Source organism: Tenrec ecaudatus, chromosome 5 (genome assembly GCF_050624435.1).
Source record: "Tenrec ecaudatus isolate mTenEca1 chromosome 5, mTenEca1.hap1, whole genome shotgun sequence".
Lineage (NCBI taxonomy): Eukaryota > Metazoa > Chordata > Mammalia > Afrosoricida > Tenrecidae > Tenrec > Tenrec ecaudatus.
The window spans coordinates 71,301,699-71,324,241 of record NC_134534.1 but is presented as its reverse complement, the minus strand read 5'-3'; the positions used below and the strand labels follow the sequence as shown (position 1 = coordinate 71,324,241).

Here is a 22,543-nt window from a genome sequence, read left to right as displayed (position 1 = left end):
ATGCCTCCAAGCTCCAAAGTGTTCAGCAATTTGCATGCCAAGTATCTGGCTAGTGCATCGTCATACACACCTCCTACAAACTCCCAGGAAATGTGATTGATATAATATGATAGCACAGCAGCCATGTCTTATTACAAATCTTGTGCCTCATCGCAGTCATGCGATCAGAACAAGGGTCGTAGGTGACTCATGAATGCATCTGGTAAGATAAGGACATGCTGCAGGGTAGATGGGGAAATAAAAATACAGCAAATGAGGTCACACATGCAACTCGTTATGGTTTCTGTAAGAGTAAGCCTAGATCAGAGTTCTCATCTAGGGATAAAAATGTATGACGCTGCGAAAGTGTCAGCTTTTACCAGGAGGAACTGTAAGATGAAATGCCATAGAAATAGTGTGTGTGTGTCCAGAAAACAGAGAAAAAGAGGAGGAAGAGGGTGTTCACCTAATAGGCTTACATTTCCACATTTTGAATACTTGTTCATAGTTTGGTTTCTCCAGCTTATGTTGTCAGATTAAAATATGGCCCCTGTGAGACCGGGACAACACTGTTATCTTGGAAAGATGCCTGGTCTGGCTACTTTGAAGATTCCTCATCCTATCTGAGGATAACTAATGATGGCCTGTAAGAGACCATTAGTATTCCTGGCCTAAGTGTTCATGGACTATGGGAGCAATGGAAGACGGGAGAGCTAGAGAAGTTGCCACTGAGAGGAGGCTGTAAGGGAGGCCTGCTCGTTTGGTTCAAGAGGAACTAAGAGTAGAGAGGGCTTCAGAGACTTCATGAAAATCCCATTGTCTTTCTATTTCATTTTTGCCTGAACTTTGTGAAGTCTACTCATATTTTCATGGATAAATTTTACTTTACTTCACCAGGAAGACAGAAGGGGATGGAAAGCAGTTAAGCGTATAACAGGTTGTGTTTACATGACAGCCTTTCCAACTAAAAATTGACATACTTATGTACCTTCTATTTTATATTTGACATAATAATCTGCCCACTGCCTTATATCTAATTTATAAGGCACTGTATTATTTCATCTGGTGCTAGAGAAATGCAAACTCTTTCTCCCCTCTCCTTCTGCCGTTTATGTTACAGTTTTACTCTTTCCTTTCATTTTAGAGCTGCAGAAACTGGTCTCACGTAGATTTTCAGAGTTAAACATCTTTTCTTTCTGCTTTCAGTTCCAGCTTGGTTTCTATATCAAAGTCCTAGTAGAGAGAGAATTCTGTGGAGATAATTCCACTGAAGAGACTTTAATAAAGGAGCTATTTACAGAAGGGTGGGTCAGGTAAGGGCAGTTGGACCTGTACCAGAGCAATTTCAGGGCCATATTAGTCCAATGGGAACTGGTCTGGGAGCAGGGACTATCCAGAGGAATTTGCTGTTCTGCGGGCTAGTAGCCACTGTAAGAATTATGGTCCTGGACCCAGGAAACAGGGACTGGGACGAAAGATCCCAACATTCCTCTCGCCTTGCCCTTCCATTGCCTGTTAGGAAAGGGGACCTGATGCAGTGTATAGAGGTCTCCAAGCACAGAACAGAGTCAGGAGTAGACCACATGGGGTGGGCGTTGAGGAGTCCAGTCTTGCTTGGCTTGGTTTTGAATCCTATGGTTTCCATAAATATATATATATGTATCCACCTTTTTATGGAGTATGATAAAAGATTTTGGTGTGCCTAGGGAACACCAAGCAACATGGAATAACTCTGAAGAAAGTCATGAAACTGGGTTCCAAAGTTCCAATTCAGACTCATCATGTTCTACAAATTCTTAGTGGTACTTGTTGATCCTTTTAATGGTCCCAGGTAATTCCTCTCAAGAATCTTTTATAGATACATTAAAAAAACCTAAAAAAAACAACAACAACCAAATCAGTTATAATCAAGTCACTCCAACTCATGGCAGCTGCAGTCTTGCAAAGATGGCTGTGGCAATTTAGGAGTAGATAATTGCACATTTCTTCCTAACTCCCTGTGAGTTCGAACTACCAACACTTGGATTCACAGAAGAAAACGTAACTGTCTGCATCACTCATGTACTCCTTTGATCAACTGCCCTTTTTGCAAGTCCCCATACTAGCTTTCTCTTCAGAGGCCAGACTCACGGCTGACCTGACAGAGAAAAGAAAGGCCACTCAGCTTTCTATCTCCTCAGAGATCCAACTTGATCACTTTCTCCGACTCTTCTTTATTTACAATATTTCATCTTCAATAAGGCATATAATATTGCTATGTATGTATTATTTTAAGAAGTACAAGCATATAACAGGACTCCTTCAAGTGTAGTTATTACCCCATCCACTACCACCTTCCCTTCAAGGACCAACTTCTTGAAATCATGGTTTCCATTCACTAGTAATTTCTTCGTTTCCACTCCTTTGTCCTGTTCAGTGCTCCGTTTTTCACCCCACCACACCGAAAGCACCTTAGACAACATTCTTAGCATCCAAACTAAGAAGATGTCACTTTGAAGTACTTGATATTGCTGATGTTCTTCTCCTTGAAATGCCGATTTCCCTGTAACTGAGAGTCTAGGTTTCTCTTTCTAGGCCTTCTGACGAGTTCAGCTTGGGCCCCTTTTCTGGTACGAAGAGATTGCCCTTGGTGCTGTACCCCACACTGAACATTTCAAGGAACTCTACTTGCACCCCAGATATGGGAGTCCCTTTCTCTGTCCAAATCTCTCTTTTGGGCTCCATTTGTCAGGTCGGCCATTCTGACAAAAACCTTGTCTTCCTGCAAAGTTCCCCTGCCCAAAGGACCACTGCTCTCCTGCTCTGTCCTCTCTCTCCCATTTGGTTAACTTGCTGTGAAAATTCTATCTCCTGACTCTTTCTTTCATCTGTTCCCTTCATTTGTTATTACTACCATAATCTAGGCATTATCATACTTTACCTTGATTGATCAAAGCCCCTAAAGACTTCTTATCTGCAGTATTCCTTCCTCCATGAGGGCAGAAAGAACTGTCTTTTAAAAATTCAAAGAATCTAATCTGCTTCAACTTCTTTATTATCCCTCAATCACCTCTCAGGGAAATCAAAACTCTGTGGAACGGGACACAGGGGCAGCATTCCCTTGGCTGCCTCTTCGTTACTTTGAGGATTAAGGTGAGCCCACCCCAAGCTATCGTATTTGCAATCACCCTCTATGCATGCGGAAGCTGGACGTTGGCTAAGGAAGACCCAAGAAGTAGGTCAATCATGACGCCGAGAGGATTACTGAGGGTACCATGGAGTGCTTGCTAAAGAGCAAGCATCTCTTTGGAAAGAAGTGCAGCCAGAGTGCCCTTGGAGGCAAGGAGAGTGAGATTTTTTATCTCGCCTACTTTGGTCATTATCAGAAGAGATCTTGTCTCTGTGGAAGGCTGTCATGCTTGGTAAAGTAGAGGGGTAGCAGAAAAAAGAGGAAGGCTCGCTGCGAGATGGACGGACACAGTGGCTGAACTAAGGGGCTCAAACAGAAGGGCAATTGTGAGGATGATCCAGGACCAGACAGTGCTTCCTTCCGGACCGAGCGTTCTGATGAGATGGACCGAACGACACCCAACAACAGCCACTTTTGTGGCCCGCCTTTCTTTGCCCTCAGCACCAGAAAACCCTTTAGTTTTCGCCGTCCTTCATTGCTCAGATTTTCCAAATTTGACTGAAGCCCCTCACATAGGATTTTCACACGTGATTTATTCCCTGTGTATGAAAAGCCTAATTTCTATTTTTCCTTGGTGACTGAGATTAAGGCCATTTGATTTATGGACTTGTTGTTTGAAAGAAAAATACAAACTATCTTGCAAATGTCTCTAATAAAAGTTTCTGTGTGTCATTGGAGACTCAGCTCACGTCCAAGGCTCTTTCCTTCACCTTCTCTCTATGCTTTAGTCTGGATTAAGTGACCCTCCTCTTGGCTCCGATGGCACCCGTGCTGCTCTGTGTGGGCACACTGATCGCAGGGTTAGCATTGTTTATTTGCCCGAGTTACTATGCACACAGACCGCGCTTTCATCTCGAGTCCCCAGCCTTGCATGGGGCCAGCGCTCTTACAAATATTTATAGAAATTAAATTAAATTCTCCCTCATTAAGCACTTCTCAGCCTTGCCAAATCTCTTTCTTCTATCCTCAACTCTAGGGAGTAGTCAATGGCGACAGAATTTCTGGTTGGAGCAAAGACGGTGCTGGCAGCAGTGAGGGATGCTGTGGACTCCACCGCTCTGGGTCTGAGCTTCACAAGCGCCTTCACCTGTCTGGAGCCGTGCTTCCTAATGAGTCAAACAAAGGGCCTGGGCTATGATTTTCTTTCTTTGTCCCCTCTCATTCGAATATTCGATGTTTTAAAAAATACCATTTGAAATACAATAAAACACATACTGTAATCAGTTTAAAGAGTAAAACGTGAGAGATTTGCTTTTTTCAGGAAAAGTAAAGAGAGAATGAACTAGTGATCGTTGGATGTCAGTGCGACTAATGACGGACTGCTAGTTATTTTGCAGTCTATTTGGGCCAATGACTAGAAAAAGTCATCGTGCTTGGTAAAGTCGAGGGTCAGAGAAATGAGGGAAACCCTCCGTGGGGTGGCCTGACACACACACTAGCTCCAAGAGGCAAAGCAAACACACCAACAAACATGAAGATAACGTGAGACCAGACGATATTTCATTTTCTTTTACAGACGGCCGCCATGAATTGGAGCTGATCAATCACAAGCAAATATTCTCTGATATCTAGCCCTCCTTGCCTATTTGTCACTTTCCCCCTCTTTTCTTTATTGACACGCTCTCTCACTTCTTATTAAACATCATAGTTCAGAGTCTCCCTTTCAACTAGTTAATATTATCAAACTAATTCAGGTCAGTGGGAAGTGACATTTGAATTTCCAGAGTGCAAGAGATGTCAGACTCCAACTTGAATCATATTCTGGACTATGGGGATTGGCTATTGCAGAGTTACCAAACAGATGGAGTCTGACACTCTGGCAATACCAATCAGCCATTTCTGCTTAGGATTTTTACCTGAGACAGAAATAAATTGAGATGTAGTGTTCTTTGTTATAGCAAAACAATAACAACAAAGGAATAAAAGCAAAGCAAGTCAACGATGTCATTACTGAAATAAGACTCTGATATGGTTTTTAAGTTGCTCTTAAAAGGAGAACCAAGATGGTGATTTGTTGAAAATAAGAATGCTACTCTTTAAAATTTGCTTCAGCCTTTAATAAAATAATTTTTAAAGTAAATGTACTATGCCTCTCAGAACAAACCCCTAACGTTTCATATGGTTTTCTACTTTATTAGAAAGAAGTAAATGCCTAGAGGCAGTTTTAAAAGACAACAACAAAAGATCCCTGTTGCTGCTCAGTCCTGCCCAACTCAGTGACAGTACAGGACCCAGGAGAACTGCCCGCTGGGTTTCCAAGCCAAGTACAACCTGGGATATGATCCACTTCCATTTAGAGGTCATCTTAAAGATACATTGGCTGCAAAGTAAAAGAGCCGAGCAGAGATTTCTCTCTTTTAAAAAGAAATCATTTTATTGGGGGCTCGTACAACTCATCACAACACATCCATTGTGCCAAGCGCTATTGTCCATGTGTTGCCATCATCATTTTCAAAACATTTTCTTTCTACTTGAGCCCTTGGTGTCAGCGTGAGTGGAAGATTTCAAAGGGCTGCCACTACCTGGAGTCAGACACTGAGAGGGAAAAGAATATAGTTGGCATTTCTCAAGCTGGAAAAACAAAACTAAAGAAAACATTCAAGCCTCAAGTTTCAGTATTGAAAGCTTCTGTGGGAGAATGTTGAGTGAGGCAGGAAGAATCGAAAGAAGATGGAAGACATACACAGAGTCACTATGCCAAAAAGAATTGATTGATGCTCAACCATTTCAGTGGGTAGCATATAATAAGAATAGGTGGTATTCAAGGAAGAAATCCAACCTGCACTGAAGATTTTAGATTAAAAAAAGGCTCCAGACATTCACAGAATACCAACTGAGATGTTTCAATAAATGGATGACATGCTGGAAGCACTCATTTGTCTATGGCAAGAAATTTGGAAGACAGCTACTTAGCCAGCCAACTGGAAGAGATCCATATCTGTGCACTCATTCCAAAGAAAGGTGACCAAATAATGTGTAAATTATCAAACAATATGAACATTACATGAAATTAAAATTTCTCAAAAATATTAGAATGTGGTTTCTGCAGTACATGGATAAGGAACTACCAGAAACCCAAGCCAGATTGAGAAGAGGATGTGGAATGAAGGCTTTAATCGCTGATATCAGATGAGTGTTGGCTGAAAACAGAAAGTACCAGAATGTTGTTTACTTGCCTGAGTTTTATTGGCTATGCAATGGCATTCAGCTATGTGGGTCATAATAAACTATGGAAAACATTTCAAAGAATGAGCACTCCAGAACTGTCAATCATGGGGAGACTGTCCATAGACCCAAAGGCAGTTGTTTGAACAGGACAAAGGGGTATCATGAGGTCTAAACTGAGGAAATTGCACCCTTTCACCAAATTTACTCAACCTGTGTGCTGAGTGAAAATGCTGAAAAGCAGGGCTATGCCGAAAAATGAATTGGAGAAAGGCTCATTAGCAACCTATAAAATGCAGATAATTAAACCTTGCTTGCTAAAGAGAGATGCATAGCACTGAAATATTAAAATCAAAGACTACAGCCACCTTAGCACTGAGGCAAGGTAATTCTCACCACTGCTCCAATAAGCAAAGTCATGAGCAATGGAGACAAGATCAAATTTGCCAAGCATTTCATTTTACTTGGGTAACCGGTCAACATTTATGAAAGTAGCGGTTAAGAAATCAAATCAAAGCAAAAAATAAAAACATATTGCATTGGAAAAATCTGCTGCAGAATACCCCTCTGAAGTGCTTCAGAACAAAGGTATCAACTAAAGTGCATGTAATACAAGCACAGGTATTTTCAACTGTCTTAAATGTGTGCAAAAGTTGGACGATGTATATGGAAGACTGGAGAAGAACTGATACCTTTGAATTAAAGGGTTGGTAAGTTAGATATGTTAAATATTAGATATACTATGGACTGCCAGGAGACCAAACATAGCTGTGCTGGATGATGTACATCCAGAAAGTACCTTAGAAGAAAAGGTGGCAAGAATTAGTCTCAGTTTCTTTGGCCATGTCATCAAGATGGATCCGTCCCTGAAGAAGAACACCATGTTTGGACAGCAAAACAGAGAACAGCCCTTAACAAAATGGATTGACATAGACACTGGAACCATGGCTGAAACGCAGGAACAACTGTGAGGATGACACAGGACAGAGCGAAGCTTCCTGCTGTGGTCCATCAGCTCATGATGACTCAGCAGTGACTCAACGACACTTAACAACAACAACCCATTAGGGAAGCAGAGGGCCCCAATGACGTCGTGTGGAACAGCTGGTAGATGCAAGCCACTGAACTCTCTGTTTAGTCGTGGTGGGCTTACTCAATCCTCTGTCAGGGCTCCTTCTAGAGATAAACAGAGGAGGCTTTTACTTTGTGGTTTTAATACTGTAAACCAGTTAGCTACTGATGATCATGAGGAAGACTCCAAATTTGAATCCTCACTTTCTATTCAGTAATTCCATTTACCAAAGCAGGGAAACCTACTCAATACTGGCTGTGAATTTTTGAAACATCCATACCTTCAACCACTCTTTCAAGGAGTGGAAGTCAGCCCGCTTAATGGAATTACCCAGAAAGTGTACTGGCTTGGGAAAACAACGAATACATGATCAGATTGGGCTCCAAGGAGAAAATGACCCAGAAGTCTTTGAAAGGTAAAGATATCCCCATGGACTATCCATCAGCCAGTGGTCCGATAGGCAAAGGGTCGCAGCATGTTCCGAACAGTCCCAACTCCAGACTACGTTGAGAACAGGGAGACCTTTGGCATACTCAGCTGGGAGACACTCAGTATTCAGGGGTTGTACTTTGAACTGGTGCCTAAGGAAAATGAAAAGCATTCTATGAGGCAAGGACTAAAGAAGTTCTTCTAGCAGGCACTGGAAAACTGGTGTAAAATGATTCAAAACCAATCAGAACCCATCATATCTCCTTCATTGCTACTAATGTCCAGAATATAGATACATAGTATTCACTATATCCTGTCATCTGTGGGCCGTAATGTCCCCTTCTTGTGTGAGCTATCTTATTATGCATGGGAGCTGGGTATTTTGTCTGTCAAAAGACCTGAGTGCTGAAAGTCTGCCTCTCTGACCTCATTCAATGCACCTCTTAGAGCCAAGAAGATGGAACAAGGAGGCCAAGGCTGATTCTGGAAGCCATGGAGCCAAAGGAGAATTCTAGATTTGAGGGAGTTAAAATAGGTACTTAAGCCGGCGAGTAACATTATACATGTCTTACTTTAGTAAGTTCAGATTCAGAAGAGCTTCGTTTGGAGAAATTATATTAACCCAGGCAGAGATGGAGAAATCCTGAATGTGGTTGGCAGTCTCAACGGAGACGAAAGGAGAGGTGGGATAACCTTTAAAGGAATGGAAGAAACTAGAGATATATTCAGTCTTTGGGAACGGACTAGGAGGATAGTTGAAGATGTGGAGTAAAAGCTCATTAAAGAAGCAAGCAAGAAAAAATAGGCCAAACTCACAAGTTATAGTGGTAGCCAGGACCCTTCTCAGGATCAAATTACAGCAGAGCAGGTGTGCCTGGGGACAGTCCAGGAAGCCAGGCCCATCTTGGGAAACAGAGAATGGGTGGCTATCCACCTTAAAGGGACTCTAACTTGCAACATCGGCAGTCATTCTCAGACTTGCAAGTCCAGCTTGTTCATGCCTTAAGATTCAGGCCATGAAAGGAGATGGAATAATTGAAAACTGCTGTTAAGAGATGAGGTAGGACCAGCCAGAGGCCAGGTAGGAAAACAAGTGTGACATTATGGAGGTTGACTCTGCTCTACCTGGTCACTTTGTTTCCTGAATCCTCTTCCTATCACTATGTCACATTCCAAGCTGGAGCCTCTTTGCTTACAGGATTTCACCACAACAATTCCCATCCTTTAAGTCTCCTGTCTGGTGTAGAATCCCCATATCCTGTTTCCACATCAGACTAGTGAACTTATGGGCAAACCATGGGGAGCGGGGCTGGGTGGGTGGTGGCAAAGCTTATCCTCTGACTAAGCAGAGCATACCAGTTGGCTGTGGACTACACTGGAGCAAATGCTGAAAATCAGCTCTGCACATTCCAGCCTACCTGTGGTCCAAGGAGAGAGGGCTGAGTCACTGGAGCAGCCTGTCTGTGACATAAAAGCATGGGGGCTAGGATGAGGAAGAAGGAAGCTGTAGGGATCCTGATCTATGGATTTACCACCTAAGATCCATCCTCTGTGCTTTCCCAGCCCTCCGTGAGGACCAGTGAGGAGTATCCACGAGGCATCGAAGGAATTGCTTTCACTCTTTCTGGAGATAGTGAGTTCTTCCACCCATCTTCACTGAGTTCGTAGGTGGTACAAATGGTTAGCGTGTTCAGCCGCTAACTGAAAGGTTGGGGCTTTGAGTCCACCTCGAAACCCCTTGAAGAAGGGCCTGGAGATGGGCTTAGGACCAATGAAAACTCTAATGGCAATTTTACCCCAACAGCCATGCCTCTCCTTGAGGCAGCACTGATTGGACAGCAACTGGCTTTTTATGCTGCGACCCTGCAGACAGCCAAAACACTGCGCAGAAGCAAGGGTGGGAGAGCCTTCGCCTCAGGCCCTTTGGTCATGGCATCCGGGAGACCATCCCTGGGAAGGACATCATGCTGGCTGAGGTAGAGGGGCAGCAAAACCAAATGGTCCTTGACAAGATGGATTGACACAGTGGTTGCAATGGTGGACTCTAACATAGCAACTCTTGTGAAGATGGCGCTGGACCAGGCAGTGTTTGGTTTTGATTCACAAAGAGTCACTGTGAGTCAGAACTGACTCAATGAGGCCTGAGGAAGTAGTCTCACCAGACACTGCGAGGGAGTGTATTTTAATAAAGACTTAGTCTCAGAAATGCAAAGAGTCAGTTCTGCTCTGCCCTTTCAAGTCATTTAAAGTGGGTAAAAATCAACTTGATGGCAATCCTGAGAAGAGAAAGAATCTGTTTTGACACTGTTCAGCAGTTTAACATTGTATTTTATGGGTGGACCTCTTTTCTTTGCAGCTGACATTGATTCTATTGTTCAGCAAACATACAGATAACATGCAAATAACACTTTTTGAATTAATGAACGAATGAAAAACAACCATAGCTACTCTCTACTTTTTATATTTTACATAAATTTAAATGTTCCTTCACCATCCATTTTCCATTCTTTGTAGATCATGGCTGATTTTCTAATAATGATTTTCTATCAGTGACTCATCATCCCTTCAGGAAGATGACCAAGATTCAATGTTCAGTGTTCTCTCTGCAGATAGTATCTACTCCTTTCATTTATTGCCCTGAAATCAAGTGCCAACCTAAGATTAAATCTCAATTTTCCTTTAAAGCTATTCTTTGCTTTAATAGAATGTGGGGCCAGACAGACTGGGTTGGAATCCATTCTGTGCCCTTTACTCTGTGTGAGAGTTAGTTTCTTCTGAATGGGTTACCTCAGTTAGTTTATCTGGAAAATGAGAATACCTAACATTTCTAAGGTCCGGAGGGACTTATCAATCTGTTAACAGATATTTATTTATATTACATATTGATATGTGTTAGCTATTTTAAAAAATCAGGGCCATCTAGTGGATTCTGACTCACAGAGTAAGACAGAATAAAAGTGGCCCTTGTGGGTTTCTGAGACTGTAACTCTCAGGGAGCTGAAAGCCTCAGCTTTTTCTCAAAAAGCAGCTGGCAGTTTCAAACTGCTTCCCTTGCAGCTCGAGTCCAACTCCTGACCCACTCTGCCACCAGCCCCTGTTAGTTGCTTAGGGCGTTTTGGTGGCATAGTGAATTAGATTTTGTGTTGCTAACTATAAGGTCAGTAGGTTGAAACTATCATTCACTCTATAGGAGAAAGATCAGGCTTTCTACTCCAGGAAAGATTTACAGCATTTGAAACCCAAAGGGGAATTAGTTCTGCTCTGTCCTGTAAGGGCAACTACGGGCGATGGAATCAACTTGATGACTGTGAGATGGGAGTTTGGTTAAGGGCTTAATATGTGCTACCAACAATGCTATTGCATTTAATCCTCACTACTAACTCATTGACTCATAAAAACTCTAAATGCAACAGCATGAAACACTGCCTGCTTCTGGGCCAGCATCACAATTGTTGTTATTGAACTCATTGCTGCAACCACTGTGTCAATCCATATAATTAAGGGATTTCCTCTACTTTCACTGACTCTCTACTTTACCAAGCTTGATATACTTTTCCAGGGGCTGATCTCTCCTTATTTGTCTTAATCAGGAGATTTAGACATGTCTAAAACCTGTGGGATGAAGAATCCCCATCCTTGCTCCTAAGTAGCATTTTGGTGGAACTTCTTCCAAGACAAATTTATTTGTTCTTCTGATCAGAAGATCCATGGTACTTTCAATATTCATTGCCAACAACTAATTTAAATGCATTAATTCGCCCGTGGTCTTCCTTCTATATTGTCCAACTTTCAATGCATAAGAAGCAATTGAAAATACCAAGGCACCTTACTCCTCATCGTGAGACCCTTGCTGCTCAACAGTTTAAACAGGGTTTGTGCAAGAGATTTGTCCAACACAGTACATTGATTTCTCAATGCTGCTTTCATGAGCATTGGTGGTGGATTGAGGCAAAATGAAGAACCCAACAACTTCAATCTTTTCTCCATCATGATGCCTTTTGATTCTGTTGTGAGGATTTGGGTTTTCCTTTCATTGAGGTGTAATCCATACTGAAGGCTTCAATCTCTGATTGTCATAACTCAGTGCTTCACTTCTTCCCTTTCACCAAGTAAGGTTTTGTCCTCTGCACATGGCAGGTTGTTACTAAGCCTTCTTCCAATCCTGATGCCACCTGCTTCTTTATGTAGTGTATCTTCTTGAGTTCTTTGCTCAGCAAACAAATTAGAGAAGTATGATGGATGGATACTGATGGATGGATATCATCAGGATGCACGCCTTTTCTGTTTTTAAACCATGGAGCATCTTCTTGTCAGAACAACGATCTCTTGGTCCATGAACCGATTTTGCAGGAGCATACTAACATCCTCTGGAATTCTCATTCTTTTTAGTGCTGTCTGTTATTTGTTACTATCCACAGTCAAATGCCTTTGCACTGTCGACATAACACACATAAACATCTTTCTAGTCATCCCTGCTTTCGGCCAAGCTCTGGCTGACGTCAGCAGTGATATTCCTCATGCCACATCCGCTTCTAAAGTGGCTTGAATTTCTGACAGCTGCATGTTGCTTTACTGCAACTGTAGCTGAATTATCTTCAGCAACTTTTACATTCATAAATTGACATTAATTGTGTTGTTTGATAATTTCCATATTCTGTTGAGTCACCTTTCTTTGGAATGAGCAAAATGATGGACCACATCCAGTCAGTGGAACAGGTAACTGTCTTCCAAATTTCTTGACAACGGCAAATGAGTGCTTTCCGTGCTTTGTCAGTTTGTTGAAAGATATTAATTAGTGTACCACCAATTCCTGGCAACTTATTTTGGCTAATGCTTTCAGTTAAGCTTGAACTTCTTCCTTCAGTACCTTTAGTTCTTAATTATAATCAAACCATAACCATTTCAATGCTTTGGCCCTCTTAGATTTTCTGGCTACACTGTCTTAGATCTCTTTCTTCCAGCACTGAAATCATTATTGTCATATAATTATCATAATTTCATGCCAGCAGGTATTATTCTTTGTCCTCAGATATCACAGTATAAGAAACAAGTCAGTCTGCTTGCAAGATTACAAGGAGATGAGGCAAATGGAGAAAACAGGCAGATGCTTGCAGGTGCGGGAGCCTCAGTCATTGACATTTTTGACTTCCATTTGTAGCCTCTACAGGCTTCCAACAGCAGAGTAACGAAAAATAACTCTTCAAGTCTAGTTGTGTTCCACCCTGTCCTTAGTTCATTTTCTGTGGATTTTCAAACCTCTCTTGTATGTGTGTAAGGAGGTCTGGGGCGCTGCAGGTTACGTGTTGTGTTGCTATCTACCAGGTCAGGAAGTCAAACCCATCAGCCACTTAGCGTGGCTGTTCCCGTGAAGATTTACAGTCTTGGAAACCCTAGGGAGCAGCTCTACTCTGTCCTAGAAAGTCCCTGTGAGTTGGAATCGACTCGATGGCAGTGAGTTTGGATTTTAGTTTACATGTGTAATTTAATAAAGCCACCCAGAAGGTACAGCTTTTGTCATTGAATTTTCCTTGTCGGTTTTATGCAGCCCACCCCCCCAAGATGTGTTTTTATTGTGGTAAAATATATAAAGCAAAAGTTTGCCATTCAAACCATATTCATTGACATAAGTCATATTAACCATGGGCAACTATTGTCATGATCCATTTCTGGATTGCCCCACCACCCTTACAGAAAGTCTGTATCCTTAAGTGATAATGCTCTTTTGTCCCCTTCCGCTCACCTCTGGTAACCACTGGTAAATTTTGATTTCTATGCATGTTCATATTCTAGGTTTGACCATCTTACTTTTAATAGCAGATACTTTGTAAATTTGACATTTTCTAAACACCTACTATACAATTGTTAGAAAAGCTATTATATCCTTTCAATACAATTATTATATATAAAGAAGATGAAGGCTCATTAACAGTTTTCAGGAAGCATGCTTGTTGCTGAGTGTTCAGGCTCCACATTTTGCAGATGATTGTCCTATAGTATGAGACAGCACCAAGGCCTACAAAAATGCTTTCATAAACTTGTCAGAAAGGGGTCTGCTCCATCATTGTGGCCAACAAAAGCAGAACAAATTCCTTAAGGTATAAAAACAAGGTGGTTTAGAATGATAAATTTGAAAGGGCAAAGGTCAGTGAAACAAACGGGATACTATTCAAATATGTCTTCCCACAAGATTTTGGCTGGTTGAAAAGCTTGACTTAAAGGAAGTAGTTTTTGAGTAAATAGAGCAAAATACTCCCAGACCTGAGCCGCATTTCTGTCTTCCTAGGAGCGAGAAGGACACACAGCTGATGGTGATAAATTGGAATTCTCCAGTTTTGATCATGAGTGGGCTCAGAAAAGCAGGGCTGATTTTAAAGGAGCGCCATGCTTTCACTGTGTTAGACAAGCAATACTCCCCTCACCAGCCTGTCATTGCTTGGTCATTTCCCCCTCCTTTCTTCTTCTTCTTCTGACTTTCAGACATCTGATCATTTATGCAACAGCCAATGAGAAAATGGCAATTACTACCTTTGCTGCACAGAGGAGAAGGTGAGGTAATGTAACTTCCTCTAAAGAAGTCCCATCCAAATCCATCCAGATCATTTAGACTCACCGCAACCCTACAGATGACAAAATAAACGTGCGAAGAGTTTCCAAGACTACAAATCTTCAGGGAAGCCGTCTCCAACATCTTTTGGTCATTGAGTGGCTGGCAGGTTTAGACCACTAACCTAGCTAGCAATTGAGCACTTTATCCACTGTGCCACCAGGCCTTCCTACAAGGGTTCCAGTAGCTGCAAATTCTATAAGAACAAAGGTATTGCTATTGGACTCATTACATCTGCTAAGTGGTGCCTTAGGAAACGGCTCACACCTGCTCAGCTGAAGCAGTCCTGGCAACTTATAATCAAGGAGCACCCCACACAGAAGTAATTATGGACTGAGCAGCAGCTGGATGGCGGAGTGAGGTCCTATGTCACTGGGAAGCATGTCAATCTGTGAATATATGTTTATCATGGAACTTGATGTTGGGGAGGAGAATGAGAACAAAGCCTTCCACAAGCTTAACCAGCGTCAGCAGCCACTAAACACTGGCTTCCTGCCGGAAATCTCCAGGGGGTGGCAAGGCATCTGACTGTAAAGCCCATCCCCTGTGTGACTGAGGCCAAATGGCAGCCTTCACATAACCACCTCCTCCTGTTGCTCCTGGGAATGCCAGGGTGACAAAAGTTAGCATCACACCACCATCTATTGTCCCTGCTTGTGGCATCACCTCCACCTCCGTTGAACATCCCCTAAGACTGAGCAAATGCTCTTCCATGTTGTTCTGGAGGCTGAGCCTTTAAGAAAGCCCTAAAGGCAGTGCCTCCATTCTTTAAAAGAGAAAGGAGCGGGTTACACCAATGGTCTGTACCCTATTTTTAGTAAGAACCACTTTATTTTACGGCACTGAACATATCTTGGTCACAATTCAAATCTATATGAAAATGTCCCTCCACTGGTAATTATTGGATAATAGTAGACTATTTAAAAAGATTGAAGCTACTGGATGTCCTTCATAAAATGGACAGATTGAATCGGAGGAAGTACTTAAGGGTTTTCCAGGTCTACAACGCAGGCATGCCATCATTTCCAGATTCAAAGAGTGACACCCTGAAACTGCTCCAAAATACAAGCTGTCTATACCCTAGCAAGCCTTCAGAATGTGCTAAGTAACACGTGGCCTCACACTCAGCCTAAGTGTCCTCTAAAAGGCACTCACAACACATGCTACCTAACAGGGGAGAAAGGCATTCTTATTCTGTTCTGTGTTTCTCCTTTGGAATGAGACTGACAATTTTAGTCTTGGTCACTTGAATTTTGTTTATTTTGGGTTGAATCATTCGTATTTCTCAGATCTGAAAAACCTTTCTAACAACTATTCTACAGACTAACAAGCACTTTACACACACGTGCACACACACACACACAGCCCTTAAATTAATCATTGGTGGAGTCCAGCCCACTGCTTATGCATTATAATTCCAAAAGAGATTTGGTTTTCAGGTCGCTTCAGTGGAGTTTACACAGAGCTACGTCGCAGGTCTTTTATATCATTCGCATGGTACAACAGAATCCTTGAAGCTGCTCATCTACCAAAGCAGATAAAAACTGCAAAGACTGGCCACAACAGCTCCAGAGACAGCCTGCCATTCAACATCCGATCCACAACTGAGGTTGACACACCATCAATCTAAAACGTCTCTTCAGGCAGATGTGCACCCGCTGCATACCCCCGTGAGCCACATCAGAGAAGCAGAGCAGGACTGTGTGTCAATTTCATTCAACTGACCAGGAGCGTGTGCAGTGTCACGCCGAGACCACAGAGCAGAAAAAGCGAGAGACACATTCAGGAGCAAGCCAGTCCCTTCCTTCACATAAAAGCCGAGGCGATCTTAAAAGACCCCCCACTTACCCAGCGTAGCGGTTGTTGTAAAGGTGGCTGTGCCCTGGTGGCAGGGTCTTCATCAAGAGCAAGCACAGAGGCAGGAAGGCAGCTGTCGGGTCCCTGGGCTTTCCAAGCAACTTCATGATGTCTCAGCGAGAGGCGTTGGAAGTTGCTCCAGCAATCATCCAGGGCTGGAGGTGCCTAACAGCGCCCGCTCCACAGGCGCCAGCAAGTTCTCTGGGAAGGGGTGGGGGAGAAGGGTTGGGAATGAGCAAGATGTGACACTTCTCTCCAACACGCTCCCCCCACCCCACCGAAAAAAAAAGTTTAGGCAGCTGAGAAGGGGAGGTTGCTATTAAGATCTGGTCTTGGGACGTTCGGCAGCAGCCCACACAGCCCAGCCTGGCAGCTGAGCCTGAGATTTACTCAGCTCCCTGGAAGGGGCTGGGCCTCCCCCTTGCTGACTCACAGCAGGGGTTTCGCTGGGTGCTGCTTATTTGCTTGGGGGGGGTTCCCCTCTGTTTCTCGTTTGTTTATGTTTCCATTGTAGGCCTCTAATGTCTCCCCCACCCCACCTCCTTCCCCACCCCCACCCAAACATTTCTTCCTCTGGTTACCTTCTATAACATGAGGACCGAGTTTAATTGTGAACAGTTTGTCTGAGGATGGGCTAAACCTGCAGAGAACAATCCTTGCTCCATGAGGTGCTCTCCCACAATGGATTTCTATACAGCTTCATGTGCAGCAATGCACAGTCCCCAGGTTTGATGGGACAGGAGCATAGCATGGGGGAGGGGAAGGAGAGGTACACTAGATGGCTTGATCTGGAAGAAGGACCCTAGGCCCCCACCTCCTGATGTACCCCCAGGGTAGTCATTCCTTAGATCTTCAGGGAGCGCTTTGGCATGCATCCACCTCTGCAGCAACCAGACTTGCTTCTGTTTAAAGGATTCTTTTAGGAAATAGGAAGTTCGTCACTTTTTTCCTACCTTGGATGCACTTTTAGAATGAAATAGGGAGGCAGGCCCTTTACATCAGAATCCTTTGGAGTTGGGACCCACAGATCAGTAGTTTCAAATATCCCTCAGTGGTTCCAGTGACTGCACAGGTTGAGAACTCCTATAACCATGTGGAGGATGCTTCTTACGCTTTAGTAGGTTCTTGTTAGAATGCGAATTCTAATGTAGAAGGCGTTTATGCCACGTTTCCAAGTGACACCCATACTATTGGGCCTTGAGTCGCACATTATTTTTGAATGATGTCTGGTTTTTCTTCTCTTTCTACAAACTAGTGAAACCTGTTCACCACCACCACAACATGCAAGAGACCATGGATAACAGTGTGGTGGGTGTACATGAAGTGCATTGGAGCTGGGTGTGGGGCGCTCAAGAAACCAACTACTTCCTTCTCACTGTCTCATGGAGGTGATGGCAAAGGGGGTGCTTTCAAACCCAGGGACAAGGGAACAACAAATGACCTAAAATCAATGGCGAGGAAGGTATAGGATGCCTGATAGGGCTTGATCAAGGGCGATGCAACTGAGAAGAATTACTGAAACCTGAATGAAGGCCAAACATGATAGTGAGACAAGAGGAAAGTAAAAGAAAATAGAGCAAAGAACAAGGAGGCAAAGGGCATTTATAGATGTCTAAATACAGGCATGTACGTATGTAAACATTTATATATAGATAGGGAAATAGATCTATGTGTATGTGTGTGTGTGTATGTGTGTTAAGTATCAAGATAGTAGATGGACATTGGTCCGCTACTCAAGTACTACCTCAACACAAGAACACTTTGTTCTAATAGCTTGGTGTGTTAGTCCGGGTAGACTACAGAAACAAACTCATAAACACTCACAAGTGTATAAAGAAAGTTTTATATAAAGGGTAATTGTACATTAAGAAAGCATCTCAGCTAAGTCCAGTCCAAGCCTATAAGTCAGATATTCAGACTCACAAAACACATGCAATGACGCCAAATGCAGGACAATCATAGGCCAGTGGGTAGAAAGTCCTTGGATCCAGTGGTGTTGTAAGCATCTCAGTGCTGGCAGGGGTCTCTATGTGGATTCTCTGTCTTCAGAGGTCTGGTAGCATCAGAGTAGGTCCATGTGACTTCTCCGGCTCAGGGCACTAGTATAGTTCCATGTGTCTTGTCAGCTGCAATGTCTACCAAGGAGTCAGCCTTGTCAGTAGAGAGAGGTGTCTCCAGCCTTTGAGGAGGAAAAACCAGACTTCCCAGAATTCTCAGGAGAAGTCCATGCCCACACAGAGGCCTCATTGACTATGACCCTATTGAAAGACCAGACCCCACCCCTGCACTCTTAATCCTCTTAAATCCCTAATTGACACCAGATTATATAACTACCACACCTGGCATTCTGTTATGCTCACCTTCCCTACACAATCACTAATGACACAATGGGTGGATAGCAAATGTGGTGAAGAAAGCTGATGGTGCCCAGCTATCAAATGATATAGAATCTGGGGTCTTAACGGCTTGAAGATAAACAAGTGGCCATCTAGCTGAAAAGCAACAAAGTCCACATGGAAGGAGAACACCAACCTGTGTGATCATGATGTGTCCATGGGATTAGGTATCAGACATCTAAGATCCAGAACAAAAAACCATATCAATGTGAATGAGGGGGAGTACAGACAATAGGACATCTATTTACAGAAGGGTCACAAGAAAGGGACAAGCCAGTTAGGGTGCAGAATAGCACTGATGAAATATACAACTTCCCTCTAGTTCTTTAATGCTTCCTCTCCCCCACTATCATGACCCCAATTGTATCTTGCAAAACCAACTAGACCAGAGCATGTACACTGGTACAGATGAGAGCTGGAAACATGGGGAATTGAGGACACATAAACCCTTCAGGACCAATAATGAGAGTAGCAATACCAGGAGGGCAAGGGTAAGGTCGGGGGAGAAAGGGAGAACTGATCACAATGATCTACATATAATCCCCTCCCAGGGGGATGGACAATGGAAAAGTGGGTGAAGGGAGATATCGGTCAGTATAAAACATGAAAAAATAATAATTTATAAATTATCAAGGGTTCATGAGAGAGAGAGGGTGGGAGAGGGAGGGGGAAAAGGAGGAGCTGATACCAAGGGCCCCAAGTAGAAAGAAAATGTTTTGAAAATGATGGCAACATATGTACAAAGGTGCTGGACACAATGGATGGATGTATGGATTGTGATAAGAGCTATATGAGCCCCCAATAAAACAATTTTTTAACAAAGAGAAAGGGGGCTGTTTTGTTGTTGCTGCTGTTATTTTGTGGTTTGTTTGTGTTTTTGACATTTATCTGCTCTTAATCAAATATACCAGAAAATTTATTTTGGAAGTGTCCTTTAATTAAGAAAAGTATTGTCTGGTCTAATTACTGTTCTCTCTTCTAAGTCCTGATCATACTCTGGAAGAGAGAGTAAGCCAATATCTCTCTCATTACAGTTATTCATATAGTTTTCAAATAAAAAAAAAGACAGCCCAACTCATAACCACTACATCATCAGGGCTCTGTACAATATTCACTCAATTAACGAACAACAAATTCTGGCATTGATGATGAACCTGGGAAGGGATTTCATCGATAAGCTTTTACTCTGCAACTTCTATATCCAGATAGAGAAAAAACTAGCCAAGCAGTAGACAGCCCTATGGAAACGACTGAAAGTGACAGTCCACTTAGCTAGTCTGGACTCCCGAGTTTTGCTTTTGTTCTTCTGACCCTTCTGTTGCTCCTTCTTGTCTGGATGGCCTACTACTTTGGGTCGTTGTAAACTGAAGCTACCCTGCAATCTCACAGGGATGCTTCCCGAGGCATCCCTTGGAGGAGGACAGGAAAGCCTATATAACAGTCAGCAAACTGTTGAAATAAGTGGTTACTGTGTACATAAAACACTTCACCCTTTGCATTTTATTATGTCAGAATAATGTATAAATCTGTCATATTATATCACAGCATTAAACTTAGGAATGTTCTGTCCCTTGCTGGGAATTAAACTCATCCTCAAATTATTCTGGAAGGACTGGATTTAACGAGTGTGTTCAACAAAGGTCTCTGAGCTCTGAGATCAAGGTACTAATTTCCTGGGTCATCAGAAATGCAAGAAACCCGGAGACATTCTATAGCCTTCCCAAAGAACTTCAGATCAAAGAGAGGTTCTCAAATAAAAGCAGCCATTCCTAGCAATCTTCCTCTGCTCTGCTGAGGACCAGGTTATCTGATCAAGTTTCTCTTGAATAGATAAGGTCCCATAAAATGAGTGATAAATGGACTCCATTGAGCCAGTGGGAGGAGAAGAGACCAGTTTTAACAGATGGGTTCAGAGATAAAAGTTCTGTTTTTAAGGCACTAGGAGGGGGTGAATTATTAAACCAGTTAGGGATTTGGAGATGGGAAAATGAGAAATGCGACTTATTGTCTATGCCTTTAGTGAACTTCATGAAAAGAAATAGTACCACACAGAGAAAGAAAAGAAACTACGCTTGAGAAAGAAAAAGACTGAATTGAGTTCATTGTTGATGATTTGATCTGATGATTCAATCACTTTAATGTCCTTCAAAGTCAGGATTTATATGATGCTGTAAAAAAGGTTTTACAAATCCGTTTTTTTTAAAGTTTATGAGTGAGGGTCATGTAGACTAATATTAGTAAAAATTTTGGCAGAGCAAGGCAAGTTGAGGTGTGGTTGGACTTTATCTTACCGGTAGCCTGCCCGTTGTGGTCAGTGTCTCATACCTCAGTATCATTAACAGCCACCCACCCTTCTTGTCCATCATGTTTATTCGATAGGTTTCTGCCAATCGTCCAATATGCGAGGTAATAGCAAATGTGAAATTCGGATAATGTCTTACTTGGTTTGGGCAGTTGGGTAAAGATTGTTCTGAAGCTTCTTTAACAGTGTGCCCCTAACATTCCCTTTGTCAACACCATTGGCTAACTCTTCTTGCTTCTCTTTCTTCACTAGTTCTCTTGTCAGTCATTTGGATCGACTGTAAGAAAACTTGGTGGTGCTATGGGATGAGCATGGGTTGCTTAACTGTAAGACCAGCTGCTAAAAGGGAAGGGAGAAAACGGAGGCTATCTGCTCCCGTAGCCATTTGCCATCTTGGAAGCCCTATACAGGGTTGCCACAAGTCACGATCTACTGGATGGCAGTGCCTTTGTTTTCAGAGGGTCCTCTTTACAAAGAACCCAAGTCTGATCTAGGTGTAAGCAGCTCTGTTCCTCCCACCCCTCCCTCCCTCCTCTCTTCTCTCTTCTTCTTTTCTGTTCTATTCCATTCTCTCTCTCTCCTCATTTTCTTCAGGTGTCTCAAAACCACTTTCTCAAATTCCTTGATGGTTTGCTTCCAGCACTTCCATCCCCAGAAAACATTCTCTCAAAGGTCAGTCATAACCCACTTGTTGCTTGAAACGCTGTTCTTCCTTGGGATCTGGGACACTGTCATCTTCCATTCTTCTTTTCTAGGGCTCCTCCTTTGTGTACAAAGTTGATATTTTTGAGAAGCCCTTAATTTACCCTCTGGAGGAAGAGGAGATTTTCTACTTCTGAACAGACTTATAGTCACAAAACCTCACAAGAGCATTTCTAGCCTATCCCGTAGGGTTGCTATGTGTCGAAATCAACTCAATGACAGGGAATTTGTTATTTTAAAAAATTATTTAAAAATATTGTTTGCCATCTCCTCCTCTGATCTATATCACTTCAGATGTTGTCTCTGCCCTAGTGAAAGTTATTGTCTAGTGCTGGGTAGAGGCTGTGGGCAAATTAAACACATAGTTAGACTAGATGCTCCATTAACTCTATGGAAACAAATCATATATGTGTGATAGAAAGTTAAAGGGAAACAGAGCACATGCGTTGGAGGTTTAGAGAGATAAGTTTAAAGGAAGTACGAGAAGGAGCCAGCCTTCCTGAGGAGAAGAGCAGTGGGGGTAGGGGTGGGGGTGTGAGAAGTGAGGGGAGACTATTGCAGACACAAGAAACAGCATGTACAAAGACCCCCTGTTCAGAACGCATGACATTTCGCTAGGTCACGCTAAGGTGAAGAGTGCGGTTCTTCAGTATGGCATTCAAGGCTTTTGCAAACATTTTCATTTTCATCTTCCCCAGTGCTCCCTGAGGCTTGCTTGTCTCTTGCTTCCTCTGCATTTGTTTCCAGCATTTCTTGATAATAGTGGCCATCTGTCCTGTCTCTCTCTTGCCAAACCCTCCCACCAAGATCCTGCTCAAGCTATTCTTTTCAATGAGAGGTGTCCCACACCATGTTTTTACCCACATGG

General features: G+C 42.8%; 1 protein-coding gene across 1 annotated transcript in view; it reads right to left on the bottom strand.

The window, feature by feature from the left end:
* CPA6 (carboxypeptidase A6) overlaps nt 1-16,640 on the bottom strand; it is a 370,701-nt gene extending 354,061 nt beyond the window's left edge. The window contains exon 1 of the mRNA XM_075550660.1: nt 16,267-16,640. Within this exon, the coding sequence (XP_075406775.1) occupies nt 16,267-16,382 (116 nt within the window). The 5' untranslated portion in view covers nt 16,383-16,640. The remainder of the gene's footprint in view (nt 1-16,266) is intronic.
* Nucleotides 16,641-22,543: the final 5,903 nt, after the last annotated feature.